The sequence below is a fragment of the Alosa pseudoharengus genome, unplaced genomic scaffold (genome assembly GCF_046254945.1).
Source record: "Alosa pseudoharengus isolate Yale_2024_CS ecotype anadromous, Long Island Sound unplaced genomic scaffold, YU_APseudo_1.1 YU_APseudo_1.1_scf_10, whole genome shotgun sequence".
In the NCBI taxonomy this organism is placed as follows: domain Eukaryota; kingdom Metazoa; phylum Chordata; class Actinopteri; order Clupeiformes; family Clupeidae; genus Alosa; species Alosa pseudoharengus.
In genome coordinates this window covers 26,616,024-26,631,023 of record NW_027468565.1, presented here as the reverse complement: position 1 = coordinate 26,631,023, position 15,000 = coordinate 26,616,024, and the positions used below count along the sequence as shown (strand labels likewise).

Genomic DNA, 15,000 nt, shown 5'->3' with positions numbered 1-15,000 from the left:
CTCTCTGACCACCTGCAAAATTACTCTCACCCTCTCTCTCTCTGTTAATCCCGATAATAATCCCGTTTAATGTTTCGTTACGCTACAATTAGTCGCGCAGTTTTTTTCAGACGCACAGCGCAGGACTGGAGTAACTTTTGCGTCACATTCCGTGCGGTGGCTGTGTTCGCTCTCCCTCCCTCTGACGGAGCTTACAGTTCCTCGGGCGAGGCCAGCGCGGGGACATGTGTGTGAGAGGGGGCGCGTTAAAGTCGTGAGAGGAGTGGACAGGGGCTACTGACAGCGCAGACAGGTGTTTTCAATTTCAAGATTTGTGTGCCTATTTGTGTGCCTAAGTTTGAAAAAAGGGGCCAGATTTAATGGCAGTGATAGGATGACAGGGACAACTTTATCACAAGCAGGCCTGTAGTTTCACACACACACACAGAGAGAGAGAGAGAGAGAGAGACACACACACACACACATACACCCACACACACCCACACCATTCCAAAGTTGATGTATGCAGAAGTGAAAAAAAATCTATCTATCTAGATTAATCAAATTCTAACCATGAAGCTTAATGTGGAGTTTATTGCACAACAGTGTGAGGACACGTGTAAAACTTCAACTTGTTTTTTTGTTCACTTTTGCATACATCAACTTTGGAATAGTGTGTGTGTATGTGTGTATGTGTGTATGTGTGTGTGTCTCTCTCTGTGTGTGTGTGTAATCTTTTGTTTTATGTATGTGTAATAGTCATTTTCTAAATAAAAATCCACAAATGTAGTGTGTTGTGGTGCCTTATTTCCTTAGTCGCTCTCATAAATAAAAGGACTGTTTCCTGCTGTGGTTATCACAGCTAGGGAGAAGATAAGAACTGATCCATTTCTCCAGCTGGCCCAGTAGCTACCCACGCCACCCAACAAACCCACCCCAGTGCCCCCTCCCTGGGCCAACTCACATCAGCCCCCCCTCCCTACCTACAGCACCCCCCCCCCCCTCTACACACACACATACACACCCGATCCCCCCCACCATGAACAATACCACTGTGTGACCCCTCCTCCCAAAGACCCCTCACCCCGTCCAGTATATGAGATGCTGTTTTGTTGTCTTGTCCCTTACAGCTGGACTATCTCTCTCTCTCTCCCTCTCTTTATCTCCCCCCCTCTCTCTCTCTCCTCCTCCCTATCGGCCTCTCTATCCCTCTCTCTCTGTGTGCGGGCGGGCGTGCAGGCGGTGGAGCGTGCGGGCGGCCCGGGAACAACGCCTCTGTTCTCCGGTCCACAGTGTGGGGATTGTTGCGTAGGACACAGAGCCGTGTGGACAGGGCGAGAGGCTGCGTGAACAATGGCACATCTGGCCAGGGCCTTACACTTCATTTAGCTGTGTGTGTGTATATCCAATATATGTGCCTCTCTACACATGTGAGCCGAGCTGACAAACTCATTCTGCTGTGTGTGTTAGTGTGTGCGTGTGTGTGTGTGTGTGTGTGTGTGTGTGTGTGTGTGTGTGTGTGTGTCAATGTGCATGGGTAGTGTGTGTGCTGCAAGTGTTTGGTTACCCCTTTCCTGTGTGTATGTGCTTTCAGTGTTGCAACTTGACAATGACATTATTGTAAAGTGACAATATTGTCAGAGTGAATTAGTCTTATCTATTCCTCAGGCATAACTTTGCAGTACTACCTCAATGCTATATACTCTTTTGTTATTCCTGTGGACCATACATTTACTTACTCTTACTACTCTTTAACTTCACTAACAATCTATTGCCCCCTTTTTCTTTTCCAGGAGAGGTAACCTATGCAACTGCTTGCATATAAACATTACAGCAGATACTAATATTATATTAATACTGTATTTGGTGCTAGACAAATTTCCTTCGCCACAGTAAAGTATTTTCTTTTCTTATATCCTTCACAATAATCCGTTGGTTTTAATCTTAAAGATGGATCCCTCACGTCTGTTACGATATTTTTCATTAGCTGACCCATCCACATAAACCAGCGGCCACTCAGATGCCGTATACTTTAGGCTACTAGCTATTGGAGTAGGAGAAAATGTGTACAGTGAGTGATTGATATATAGATGTGATAGTCTGATCCGTCACAATCACCTCATTGTATCAGCTTGTATATCAACAGAGACCCACAAATGCCCACACACAAACACACACACACACACACAAACCAAACACACACACACACACACACACACACACACACACACACACACACCACAGACACACACACACACATACACACACACCACACACACACACACACATCCACACACTCACACTGATACACACACAGTAGTCAGTAGTCGCAGTGGCAAAACTCCCTCTCTCTCTCACACACACACACGCACACACACACACCACACACACACACACACACACACACACACACACTGTCCCATACAAATATGCATCTGTCTAAGGGTCACGTTAACAATGAGGATGTGTTTGCCTTAACAAGAGAAAGCAAGAAAAGAGCTGGGGGGCTGGGGTGAGAGACATGACAGAGAGGGAGAGAGAGAGAGAGAGAGAGAGAGAGAGAGAGAGAGAGAGAGAGAGAAAGAGAAAGGATGGAGAATAAGGAAATATACAGAGAGAGAGAGAGAGAGAGAGAGAGAGAGAGAGAGAGAGAGAGAGAAAGGATGGAGAATAAGGAAAGATACAGAGAGAGAGAGAGAGAGAGAGAGAGAAAGGATGGAGAATAAGGAAAGATACAGAGAGAGAGAGGAGAGAGAGAGAAAGGATGGGGAATGAGGAGAGATACAGAGAGAGAGAGAAAGAAAGAGAGTATAAACCCCATATCAAGTACTCGTAGCATACAATAAGCACATCAGCAGGTAAACAAAAGACCAACATCATTATAATGTCAGTTGGCTACGGACCTTTGTCTACTGTAGATTCACCATTTGTGTGAAAAAACACAAGGGCAAGAGAGAGAGAAAGGGAATAAAAGAAAGAGGGTGAGTGAGAGAGAGAGAGATGCCATCGTTTTGGGTTCTCCTCCCCCACTTCCTCCTCGTCTCTCCTCGTCACTGAGCAGGTGTGTTTCCTCATCTCCAGACCTGTCTCTGATAAATCAGCCCTGAACCACATTCCAACAAATTAGCAGCAGAGCCAGGGAATGCTTCTGAGTGTGTGTGATGTGTACGTATGTAGGCCTACTTTATCTCAAAGTTTTTACATCTTTATATGTAAAACAACAGTCATGTAAGTGCAGTGAAAACAAATAACATTACTTAAATAGTTATTATGGGAAATGGCAAATTTTTCAGATTTATGGTCTTGATCAGGAATAATGAGCTTGATCAGGAATAATGTGATATCAGATCTGTTACATGTGTTGGTTTGTTTATATTAAATATACCATATCCTTTTTCTGGGTTTCAAAAGGAAGTTCTATTTAAGTTATTTCCTCAGGCTATTTTTCTGCATTTAGTGATTTAGCACAAAGCCTTCAATGTGACAAATATGTTGAGCCATAGATCTTGTTTCATTTAGGTGCATTTACGAAATGAATCTGGATTTGATTTCTCTAAAATGTAGTTTTCTGATTAATTAATGACATTTCAATTAGTACACACTAAAACAAGACCTTTGAGAGACAGGAGTTTGGTTACAGCAGGAATTGAGGTCAACTCTAAGTGTAACTACAGAGTTCATCTCTGTATGTCTGGTCGCAAAATAGGCCTATAAAGTTAATTGTATAGTAGGGCTGGGACAACGCGTCGACGTAATCGATGACGTCGAAGCAAAAAATACGTCGACGCAAAATATGAGCGTCGATTCGTCAAGCATAACGTGTGCTGCAAAATATTTTTAATTTTACATCTTCAGTGTTTTCCATACGTTGACTAATCTGTGGCTGGGCACCACGAAATCAAAACCGGCCACCACACATTGATGTTCTATGTTGTAGGCCTGCTATTTAAATTAAAGATAAGATAAAATAATTTAATTGAGCTGCACTTTTCACTCACACAGCCTTTCCTCGCCCCGCCCGCTCTCTCTCGTAACGAGCCCGCTGCTCCTCCTCTGCATGTGCATTTAACAAAATATTCAGGATTGTTGTTGCCACATAGAAGCACTGCATAGAACACAGTGGGCTAAATTGCTATTAAATCCGCTTAGCATCGTGACCATGCTGCACAAATTTGTTCAAAACCACTGCATTAAAGTTAAAGTAAACTCTGCTAGGTCTTATCACAACATAGTAGCCTAAATTGAGAAGACTAAACGAGGTTAAGTTACAGTGTGCAATCAAGCAGTTGCCCTATCTCAAAGCTAACATTAGAATACTGTTTGGATGTCAAGTTTAGCATGCTTACTTGCAGCTGCTTGTATTACTCATGCAGGGCTCATTTTATTGACTCTGTTTGCAAAATCCCGATGCAAATGGAGAAGTGTTTTCCAAGACTCAAAAGTGCTTGTCCAAAGGAGAAGTACGAACTGTTATTTGAACAAACTACGTTATGAATTGCATCCACACATCAGCAGCCTTTTAACTGTGTTAATGTTAATTGCAAGGATTCCCACACGAACGTCTTAAAATGACAGGCACTCAATTAGACATACACTAGCCTACTGAACTTTATTGAATGCTACCTCTGACTAAGAATGCATTAGGCCTACTTTGCACTTGTACTTGCACTTCAGTATATATGAACATATATTGCAATGTTAAAGAATTCATGTTTTTTTCATTCAGATATGTAAATAAACATGTATAAGTTGCTATTAGTGAATTAATGGGGAGATAATCGATAATCGAATCGAATCGAAATCGAATCGGACTGAAAAAATGAATCGTTAGATTAATCGATGCATCAAAAAAATAATCGCTAGATTAATCGTTTAAAAAATAATCGTTTATCCCAGCCCTATTGTATAGGTGACAGGTTGCCAGATTTTTTCCTGTCTGTCTTGAAATCATAAAAATTACACAAAAGTCCGCACACTAGAGCTCCATTAATTATTTTCTTTTTATTCACCACATTGAATGTCTTGAAATCATACCACTATTATTTTTCTCCTGAGTCTAGCCTACAGAAAACATCAGTTTACTCACATTAAATTGCTTTGATCTGTAAATTGTGGCATATTTTTGGAGAAACAAATCTTGTATTACAGTTTTTCTGGATAGCTTTAATGCTTGCGTCAACAAGCATCACATCACGTTTTTAAAACAATTAACATGCAGGTCTAAACAAAAGCACTCTGGCCAAAATGATACATTTTGCTTGCAAAATGTTCTTACTCTCTCAAAACATTTAAAACATGCAGCAAAAGCAGCATTTCCCTTCAAACAACACATCTTGTAGTCAAATCACTGTGTGATTTCAATCAATCATTACACACTGGACAACAAAATGCAGAATATAGTTCTCAAAATTAGGAGTTTCTTTCTTCATTTTTGCTATGTCTGTGCCACTTCTTTCTATTTTTTCTGGTATCAGAAAAACTGTGAGAAGACTAAATGTACTACTGTAATTAAGAATTAATTGTACTCATTCCTCCCAAGATGCAACTGTCATTGACATGTAAGACCTACAGTACTGTAAGCACCTAGACAAGACAAATTTCATTGAACTACTAATTGTAATTTTTCATGAAAATATAGCCTACCTAAACACAGTAAACTCTTTAGGCTATATTCACCAAATAGGCAGTACATACTACTTTCTCTAAATGTGCCTTAGATCCATACTAGCAAATAGCAACACAGAACAGACATGGTAGGCTATCTCTTATGGATAATGAATGATTGCTGATTGAAGAATTGTGCAAAGGAGTTTCAAACAGGTGTATCAGAGATTCAAACTTATGCAATTGGAATCTCTACCACCTGTGAATAGATGTTTTCCTTTTGTTTAGCACAGGGAAACCAATACAGTTTTTCTCGATCGCTTTGATGCTTGTGTCAACTCTGACATCACGTTTTCAAAACAGTTAACACCTACAGTATGTCTGAACAAAAGCACTCTGGCCAAAATGACACATTTTGCTTGCAAAAGGCTGTTACTCAAATCACTGTGTGATTTCAATCAATCATTATACACTGGACAACAAAATGCAAAATATAGTTTTGAAAAAGAGCATTTTTGCTATGTCTGTTCCATTTCTTTTCCATTTTTCTGGGAAAAAAAACGGTGAAAAAACTAGGGCTGTCAAAATAATTGATTAATTTCGATTAATTAATTTGAGAAAAAATAACTGATTAAAAAATATAGCGCAGATTAATCGATTTCGTATGACCTTTGACCCTGAGCCGTTCTAGTTAGTAACCATTACTGTAAAATGAAGGAGAGAGAAGAAAATGTGCTGCCTAGATCATTGATTGGAACATTTACTTTTAAAAAACGGCCTGATGGTGTTGACAAAAATAAAGTGTTGATTAAAATAAAGTCTTCTGCAATGTCTGCAGCAAGGAATTTGCATATCACTGGAGTTTGTCAACTCTAAAGTCACACATCAATGGACCGAAATAGTGTTGACATTGAGGGGAGTGTTCATTGTTCATTGTGTCCCCTAGGTTATATCTGTGGTCTGAAATGCCTTGTATGTGAAAAAAACTTCTTCCCGAAGCACTTTTGAATTGATTTCCTTAGCATAGGTCATATCATAGATTATTATGGCCATTATTTGAACAGTGAAAATAATAATAAAAGAGTTTTTGAACTTTAAAGTCACTAATGCTGATTATTCAATGATTCATTTGAATTTAAATATTTAAAATACTTTCTCAGCAAAAAATATATAGGCCTATGTGATTAATTTAGATTAATTAATCACAGAGTATGTAATTAATTCGATTATGTTTTTTAATCGATTGACAGCCCTAGAAAAAACACAATGTACTGAATAAAAATACTTTTATTCATTCCTCCCAAGATGTAACTGTCATTGACATGTAAGACCTAGACTACAGTAAGCACGTAGGCAAGACAAATTTCATTAAACTACAATTTGTCATTTTTGAACCCAATGAAAATGTGTAAACACATTTGCAAGAGATGACTTCTGCTGTGCAAAAAATATGTTCATGAAGACCATGTGGATCCCAGTTTCTTTAGACAGGTCAAAGCAATCGAGAAAAACTGTAAAGGATGAGTTGGTATTGATATGCCCTTATTTATGCAGTCTATTTGTAAAAAAGAGTAAGTTCGCATTCCTGTCCAGAAGGTGGGGGTATAGTTCTTTATCAGGTAGAACTCATGCACATAAGTGTCACCAGAACTAGAATATCAAGATGGCGGTCGGACAGCAAGGTAAGCGTTGCTATAGATACCGGCTAGTTCTGCACTAAATAGTTTATCCTAACGTGATATTTTTTTTCCACGAATGCAAGACAACATTTTGTGATAAATTAATATTTATGTCTTATTTAAAAAAAAAAGTAGTGTTATCGATTTCACCGACGGTCACTCATCCAACACCAGCCTGTCTGCATTTGTGATGTCTTCTTCCTAGTAATTTAGAAGCTAACGTTACTCGCAACAGTTGGTTAACGTTAACATTAACATTAGCTTCTACATGAAAAGTATCTAATTACGTTAACGTTAATGTAAAAGTTGCTATCTGTTAATGCATATGCCTGCTGTATACTGCACTAACATTATACGGTTAACTTAGATCATTTTTCTGAAACTCACCTGTTTTTAATTAAACGTGTTAACGTTACTCAGTTTAGCATACTATGCAATGGCAAAAATACCAAATGCTTTTGTTTGGATATTCTGTCAGGAATTGTGTTCCTTTCCGATTATAGGTAAACCTCACTGACTAACGTTACAAAATGAATTCCCTTTTCTTTCAGCCAAGAGCTCCGTGGTGGTATCCTTTATTAGGCCTATCAGTGTCCAGTGTTGCTGTCTTTTATCGTCAGTAGTAGTGTATCCATTGGCCAACGAGGCAAACGGTTAAAGTAATGAATATTTATAGCTTATAAAATATTCACAGTTATGGAAAGAAAACATACTGGAGGTTAAAAATAAACGGGGTCCTATTCTTACCTCTGGAAAACTCATACACCTGCTGCATAAATATTCTAGTGTGTCCAGTAAAAAGCTGTGTGTGTGTGTGTGTGTGTGTGAGTGTGTGCATGTGTGCATGCATGTATGTGTGTATGTGTTAGAGAGAGAGCTGAAAACAGTTAAGTGAACTCTTTTCCTCAGCTTCCTACCAGCTCTCCTCTGTCCTGCTCCAGCTGGTTTTCTATATTACAGGAATCTACTTTGTCATTTACTTCCTGTCTTCTGTCAGCCTAATCATCTACAAGAGTGAGTACACACACACACACACACACACACACACACACACACACCGGCTTTGACGAATGAGTTATAGGCCCATGAATCATGTTTCCACATGCAACCCACATAGTACCCACCCCTGATGGCAGGGCTTAAGGTTTACCAGTGTATGTGTGTGTGCTCCTCCTTCATAGGCTACGTGCTGAGCTACCCCGATGGGCACCTGGCAGTGGACCTGTTCCTCCTCTTCATCATGGCTGTGCTGGAGGGCCTACGTCTCTACTGGGGTGAGTGTGTGTGTTGATGTGTGTGTGTGTTGATTAATGTGTGGCGGCCGGTTTTTATTTCATGGCGCCCCGCCACAGATTAGTCAACGTATGGGAAACACTGAAAAAGGTTTAAATTGAAAGTAGGCTAAGTGATTGTGTATGTGCAGGGTGTATTTCATACACAATCTGGCAACTTGGGAAATGTCAGACTAACAAAAAAAAAAAATGAATGGATCAGTGATTATGGGAGTTTTTCGGGAGAAATAACAAAACGGGAGGGTGCCGGGAGATGACCTTGAAATAAGGGAGAAAAACGGGAGTGTTGGCAGGTATGCTTGGGGGTGTTACGTATATTTTGTAGAGGGTATGTTGACTCACTATTCCTTCTTCCTCTCCTCCTCCAGGTGTGTGCGGTAACCTGACGGAGAGCGAGGGCTACATCAGCATGAATCTGGGCTCCACAGTGGGCACCGTCATGCTGGCTGTCTACTTCCTGGTGTGGCAGTCCTACGTGCTGCGCGCCGATGTCATCATCAACGCCATCCTCCTGGCCGGCTACGGCCTCAACGGCCTGCTGGGACTCTTCACCTTCGCCCGCTTCAGCAGGTCAGAGGTCACTGGAGGTGGGGGGCGGGGTGGGTGTGTGTGTGTGTGTGTGGGGGGGGGGGGGGTGTCAGAGGTCACAATTCTCTACTGGCAAATAGAATTAGGTTCAAAGAGTGAATGTACAGTATGTAACATTCATCCCTGTCCACAGCGTTTGCCACGAATACTATGAATTGAAAGCCCCAAATGCATATGTGTTATGGTTAAGCCATGGTGGAATGGTGGACCAAAACATGTAGCTGGCTAATATAGAAGTGCTAGGGAAGTATTTGAAGTAGTTTGGCAGACTGGCATTTGGAAGGGCAGTTGTTACTTAAGAGGTGCACAAAGATACTTGTCCACCCAACCAGCTTGAGTTTTATTCCCTTCGCCTCCCGGCAGATAAGTGCGCTCAGTGTAAGAGGATACCACCTGCTGGCTCGCCACAGTGTGGGCATGAAGTGCTAAACCTGCTGGCTCGCCATAGTGGGGGCATCAAGTGTATACCACCTGCTGGCTCTCTCTAGAGTGGGCATCAAGAGTATACCACCTGCTTTCTCTCTACCACGCGGCCATCAGGTGCTACACCTGCTTGGGATGACGGTCCTCTTGGTTTCCCTGTCAGCGCAGCACTCTAGCCAATAAACAAGCACCTTGAAGGAGCTCAAACGGGCAGATTTAACCAGATTTATCTGGTTTTAGATACATCTGTATGCTGCTCTTTAGCTGCCTTTTACCAGCCTTTACAGACAGCATGCAGCAATGTGCCACTGTTGAAGCATGTTTTATACGCAACTAGTACTGAGTGTGTGTGTATGCGAGAGTGTGTTTGTGCGTGTGTGTGTGTCTGTTTGTGTGTCTGAGCGTATGTGTATGTGAGAGTGTGTTCATGAGTGTGTGTGTGTGTGTGTGTGTGTGTGTGTGTGTGTGTGTGTGTGTAAATGTGATCTGGGCTCAGCTGTGATTGGCTGTCCCCTCCTGAGTGGTTGTGAATGGGCCCTGCTCTGTGCCAGTGCTTCCCTATTGTGTGTGAATGAATCCAGTCGGCCATCTTATCAGATCCGATCGCATTGGCAGCACAGCGCCGCAGTGAATTATTGATCCCCCGTTTCGTTCATGCGCGTCACTCCGTCTAACGACCCACACACCACACCACATTGTCTCCGCTGCCACCCATCTCCGTCGCACTGCCACCCATCACCCTTCCGGATCTTTCCATCTACGCTCCTCACCACACATCCTGCACACAACGTATTGCACAACTGAACACAAACATAATACACACACGCCCGCACACACAATAGGTGTCTGAGTTGTTGTCTTCTGCTGTTAACCCTGCCCAGTATGACGGAGTATGCAGTTGGGAGGTGTTAGTCTTTCATTTCAACAGTGTTATTATGATGCTGCTGCACTAGAGGTGGTCCTCAAAGCTTCATCCTTGTGGCCTGTCACAGCTGTGTATGTCTCCAATGTACTAACTGATATGTTCTCAGGCTATTTCTCCACTGTCCTAGGTTGATACATTCTGAGGCTGTTTCTCCAATGTCCTATGTTGACATGTTCTATTTCTCCAGTGTCTTAATGTCTGTGCTTTGTGTTTTGTCTTTACAGTGTCTACACCTGAGGGGGTCTTCCAGCTTCCCATGATGCTCTCTGCTGAGGTGCTGCTGTAGTGACCTGGGCAGGCCTGTCTGTCACCCACGAGCTGAGAGAGAGAGACGTGTGTGTGTGTGTGTGTGTGTGTGTGTGTGTGTGTGTGTGTGTGTGTGTGTGTGTGTGGTGCCTAAGGACTAGAGAGGCTGTGCTAAGTGCTGAAGAAGTGCTCAGAGTACTTGTGCTGTTGAGGTGCCCTTTTGAGAAGTGATGCAATACATAATTAACACGGCTTGGCTCGAGTCCAGAGGCTAGAGCACTGGAATTCATGTATTTGTATCTGTTTTACAGCAGCCTTGGCCTTGCTAACCACGACAGAATCATGTTTTTTTAGGACGGATTCAAAGGAGCCTGTAGTAGAATTTCTTCTTTCAAGCCCGATTTTAAGATTATTTTCTTTGAGTGAACCCAAATCAGTTTTGTCTAATCAGGGGAAGATGGATAACTGCCACGGATCAGCTCCAGTAGTTTCCAGACTCACCTTCAGGAAGAGTGAGAGACTGACATTGTGCCTGTATGAATCTGAGATGTTCATGTAGACATATAACTGTATATACGTCTCATCTGTGTTTTTTTTACTGTACAATACATTTAACAGATTTCTATTTTTTTTACTGTTCATCATGTTGCTTTATGATCCAGAGAGAATCAGTCATAATCAAAATCATAATCACATTTCACACACACAGGAGATGTGTTGTTAATGCTGCAGTTGGACAGATTTTTTGATCATATTCACTGAAACCGACACTATTCTCCGACAGAACAACATAAATCAGCCGGTTTTAGAAAGAAAAATGCACCTCTACCTCCACCTAGAGTCTGTTATTTGTTTTGCAAAAATCCACAGCTCCCGGTTCTTCTGGTTCAATCAGAGCAGGGCTGTGTGAGATCTGACTGTCAATCACAGTCTGGTGTAGTCTGGTGCGCACTGACGAGCACAAACTCGATGAGAGGGTGCTCGGTGGTAGTGGGGGAGGGACATGAGTTGTAAACATTACAAATTTTGGCTAAGTCCCCTCAATCTGTCAGACTTGCCACCTGCAGCTTTAACTGCTGTAAAGTGTGTGTGTGTGTGCGTGTGTGTGTGGAGATGTGTTGTTAACTGCTGCTAACTTAATTTGAAACTGATCATGGTGCAGCTTTATGTTTCCATCTTACAGCAGTGTGCTCTCCACACACACACATCTTTACAGAGCACACTCAGGGACAGACGTCTCTGGAAGCTGTGTGGTAAACATGGGGAAGTGTAAATTAGAGGGACACACGTATAGTCCATTATATGGAATACAGTATGTCCATGTGAAGTAGCTTAGCCCCCCCACCTAGATCTTCTTTCAGGAAGATCTCGTTTGAAACACCATAGTTCAAAACCGTGTCCCACAGACAAGAAAAATGTCAGGCCAATCAACGACAAGAGGGGATGACGAAACTGAAACTTAGTGTGATAAACAGAAGCAGCAACACCTGCAAACAAAATGTATTTACAGCAAAGATAGACCCACATTGTTTCCTGTCTGTAGGTGCCTTTTATTGTCAGTTTGTAAAGTTTAGGCGAAGTATGAAGTAACGTTAGGAATCTCTGATCAATGGGATTGATAAGGCTGGACTAATGATTTCAAAGTTAGTGCCCATGTTGCAAACGTTTCCCAGTCGAGAGTCACCAGACTCTATTCACTTTGTGAATGAGTTTGGATTTTTCCAGACTACATGTGAAGTAGGCAAAATTGTTGATATAGGCTAGGGGGGCTGTTTACTAAGGCATCTCATAGGGTAAGGGGAACGTTCACTAAGACATCTCATAGGGTAAGGGGAACGTTCACTAAGACATCTCATAGGGTAAGGGGAACGTTCACAGGGGAATGTCTAGCTCTCAGAGCGGAAGGATTTTATGCTGGGGATTCTCACTCAACACACCATATCTGTGAGGATGATGAGTTGTACTGACAAAAAAAAAATCTCAAATTGTGCTATATCATAACAGCAGTGAATAGTGGTGTGTGTTGTGACATTTTCTGTGTGTGTGTGTGTGTTAGAGAGTGAGAGATAGAGATAGCTAGACAGGAGGATTATAGAAGGGACAGAGGAGATATTTGATAGGCGCAGACTAAGACTTCGCTCTAGAGTTGCTCTCATCCCTCAGCACTGACAGCCCAGTTAATGATCAACCTCCAGCCAAGGTCTCCCGAGCGACTAAATCAAACACCCAGTGTGTGTGTGTGTGTGTGCATGCGTGTGTGAAAAAAAACCTTGTGAATATGCACGCAAAGCTGTCAAATGCAACCTGAGATAGAACTCTTATGTGTCAGTGTCTTTGTGTGTGTGTGTGTGTGTGTGTTGGGGGGGGGGGGCACATGCTCTCATTTGCCAGCAATTCACTGCACACCACACTGTACCATTGTGTCCTCAATTCAAGTGAATCCATATCCTACTTCAAATATTCAGGGTCGCCCAGAATAGGGCTGTCACTTTTGTGAAAAAATCCTGTTCGATTATTGAGACATAAGTGTTCATGGAATCGATTGTAAAATCGATTTTTCATGTCTAAAGACGTTTCCATTTTCAACGCTAAATATAGGCCAATCCACAAAAAAATAACAGGCATTAGGACGAACGTAAAGAGGGTGCTTGTAGACGCAAGCCAGCAATATTTCTGATGATTTATTGGCGTGAAGATTCGTGCACAATGACAAACAGGAGTGCTACATTCTCGAAAAACAATAAGCCGAGTATCCTGCCATTATATCAGTGACAAACATTACTGCAGGCTTCAACGTAGCTGTGTTTACGATTAGAAATGTCAAACAAATTTCGCCTACGTAGAACTCCATTGCACAGTTTGCATAGCCTACCGCTTTGTTCTTCTCCATAGTTTGATATACCAAAATTCCGAAGTACTTCCACACCGAACTCCTCAAGTTATTAGGGCCTATCACTCCTCTCTCTCATGTCGCACAGGTTGGTCCATAGTTGATCGCGTTGTCCTCCATTTTTGGCAAAACCCGAGCAGCACAGCATCTGATTGAAACAGCTGTTTCCGGTGCGTAAAATTGGTGGGAATTTTCTTTTTAGCTTTCGCAATGCTTACTGCACTTCGGAATTCTTTTATATTCTTATATTCTTGTTTGTGAATTTAGTTTAATTCGTTTAAAATTAATAGTGTTCATATTTGGTTAAAATCGATTCCCTATTTTAGTTTTCGAAACTTGTGTTGTTTGGTCCAATCGATTGTGCAATCGATTTTCGAACGAATTAGATTGAAGCCCAGAATTAGATTGAAATGAGTTGGAGGCCAAAACGACGATCCTGACAGCCTTCATTCTTCACCTGATAATCACAGTGTGCATGTTTCATACGGGCCACATAATGTCATAATTTCTCAAGGCAAACCAGCGGAGGTGACAGATAACTGATTAGATTTTCCCTAGTGATGGTTCTCTGGGTGACTGCGGATGCTTTTGATGATCACACACTTGCCCCTACACTGTACATACTAAGCACGCACACACACTTTTTCTCTCACTCACACACACAGTCATGCATTCACAAACACACACTCACACTCTCTCTCACACACACACACACAGAGTTATGTAAAAGGTCTGGCCAGGCCAGACACTTGTGCGTTGCTCAGGAGAGTGCCGGGGAGACAGACGCTTCCCCGACCAGTGACATCGGAACCGGGGCGATGTTCCACATCGTTGCTCCTCTTTCACGGAGCCCTGTGAAGCGACCTCTCCGATCCCTCGCCAGACAACGTTACACAGTTGGATGAGAGGGGGGGACCTGATGAGATCAGAGGTCGCTGCCATGTAACCATTTTTGAGGTTATTGAAGCAGATGCTCACATTGCAGTTCACACATGTTCAAATAAGATACAGGGTTATCTCTGTCATCATTTTGATCCCAGTGCACACAAATAGCTTATCTTTATCCTATACTATTGGGCTTAACATGGTCAACAATCACAATTATTAATAATGAGATATGTAATACACTAATGAAATATTTCAATAAACAGCAACAGAAGTATAGCTGTAGTCCTATTAATAACGACTGTTTAGGCCTACTTATTTTGCGGTGATAGTGTAGGCCAGTGGTTCTCAACCTTTTTTCAGTGATGTACCCCCTGTGAAATATGTTTTCAGCCAAGTACCCCCTAACCAGCGCAAAGCATTTTTAGTTGAGAAAAAAAGACTTAAAACAGAGCACGGAATTTTGTCGGCTCTGGTTTGGCCTTCTTT

At 42.0% G+C, this 15,000-nt stretch overlaps 2 protein-coding genes across 3 annotated transcripts in view; one reads left to right on the top strand and one right to left on the bottom strand.

The window, feature by feature from the left end:
• The window catches only part of myrf (myelin regulatory factor), a 46,094-nt gene extending 45,931 nt beyond the window's left edge, over positions 1-163 (bottom strand). For both annotated transcript variants that reach the window (XM_076301460.1, XM_076301468.1), the window contains exon 1: positions 1-163. This exon is cut by the window's left edge and continues 371 nt beyond it. The gene's annotated coding sequence lies outside the window, so the exon portion shown is untranslated.
• Positions 164-7,246: 7,083 nt separating this feature from the next.
• On the top strand, positions 7,247-11,735 carry LOC143138481 (transmembrane protein 80-like). The gene is made up of 6 exons (XM_076298937.1): positions 7,247-7,265; positions 7,814-7,830; positions 8,183-8,276; positions 8,444-8,536; positions 8,923-9,124; positions 10,715-11,735. The coding sequence occupies exons 1-6, from the start codon at positions 7,247-7,249 to the stop codon at positions 10,725-10,727; spliced, it is 438 nt and encodes a 145-aa protein (XP_076155052.1). The 3' UTR covers positions 10,728-11,735.
• The last annotated feature ends 3,265 nt before the right edge of the window (positions 11,736-15,000 follow it).

Coding starts and splice junctions, on each gene's coding strand:
- LOC143138481 (XM_076298937.1), top strand. Junction 8,277..8,443: donor CAGCCTAATCATCTACAAGA/GTGAGTACACAC, acceptor CCTCCTTCATAG/GCTACGTGCTGAGCTACCCC. Junction 8,537..8,922: donor GGGCCTACGTCTCTACTGGG/GTGAGTGTGTGT, acceptor CTCCTCCTCCAG/GTGTGTGCGGTAACCTGACG.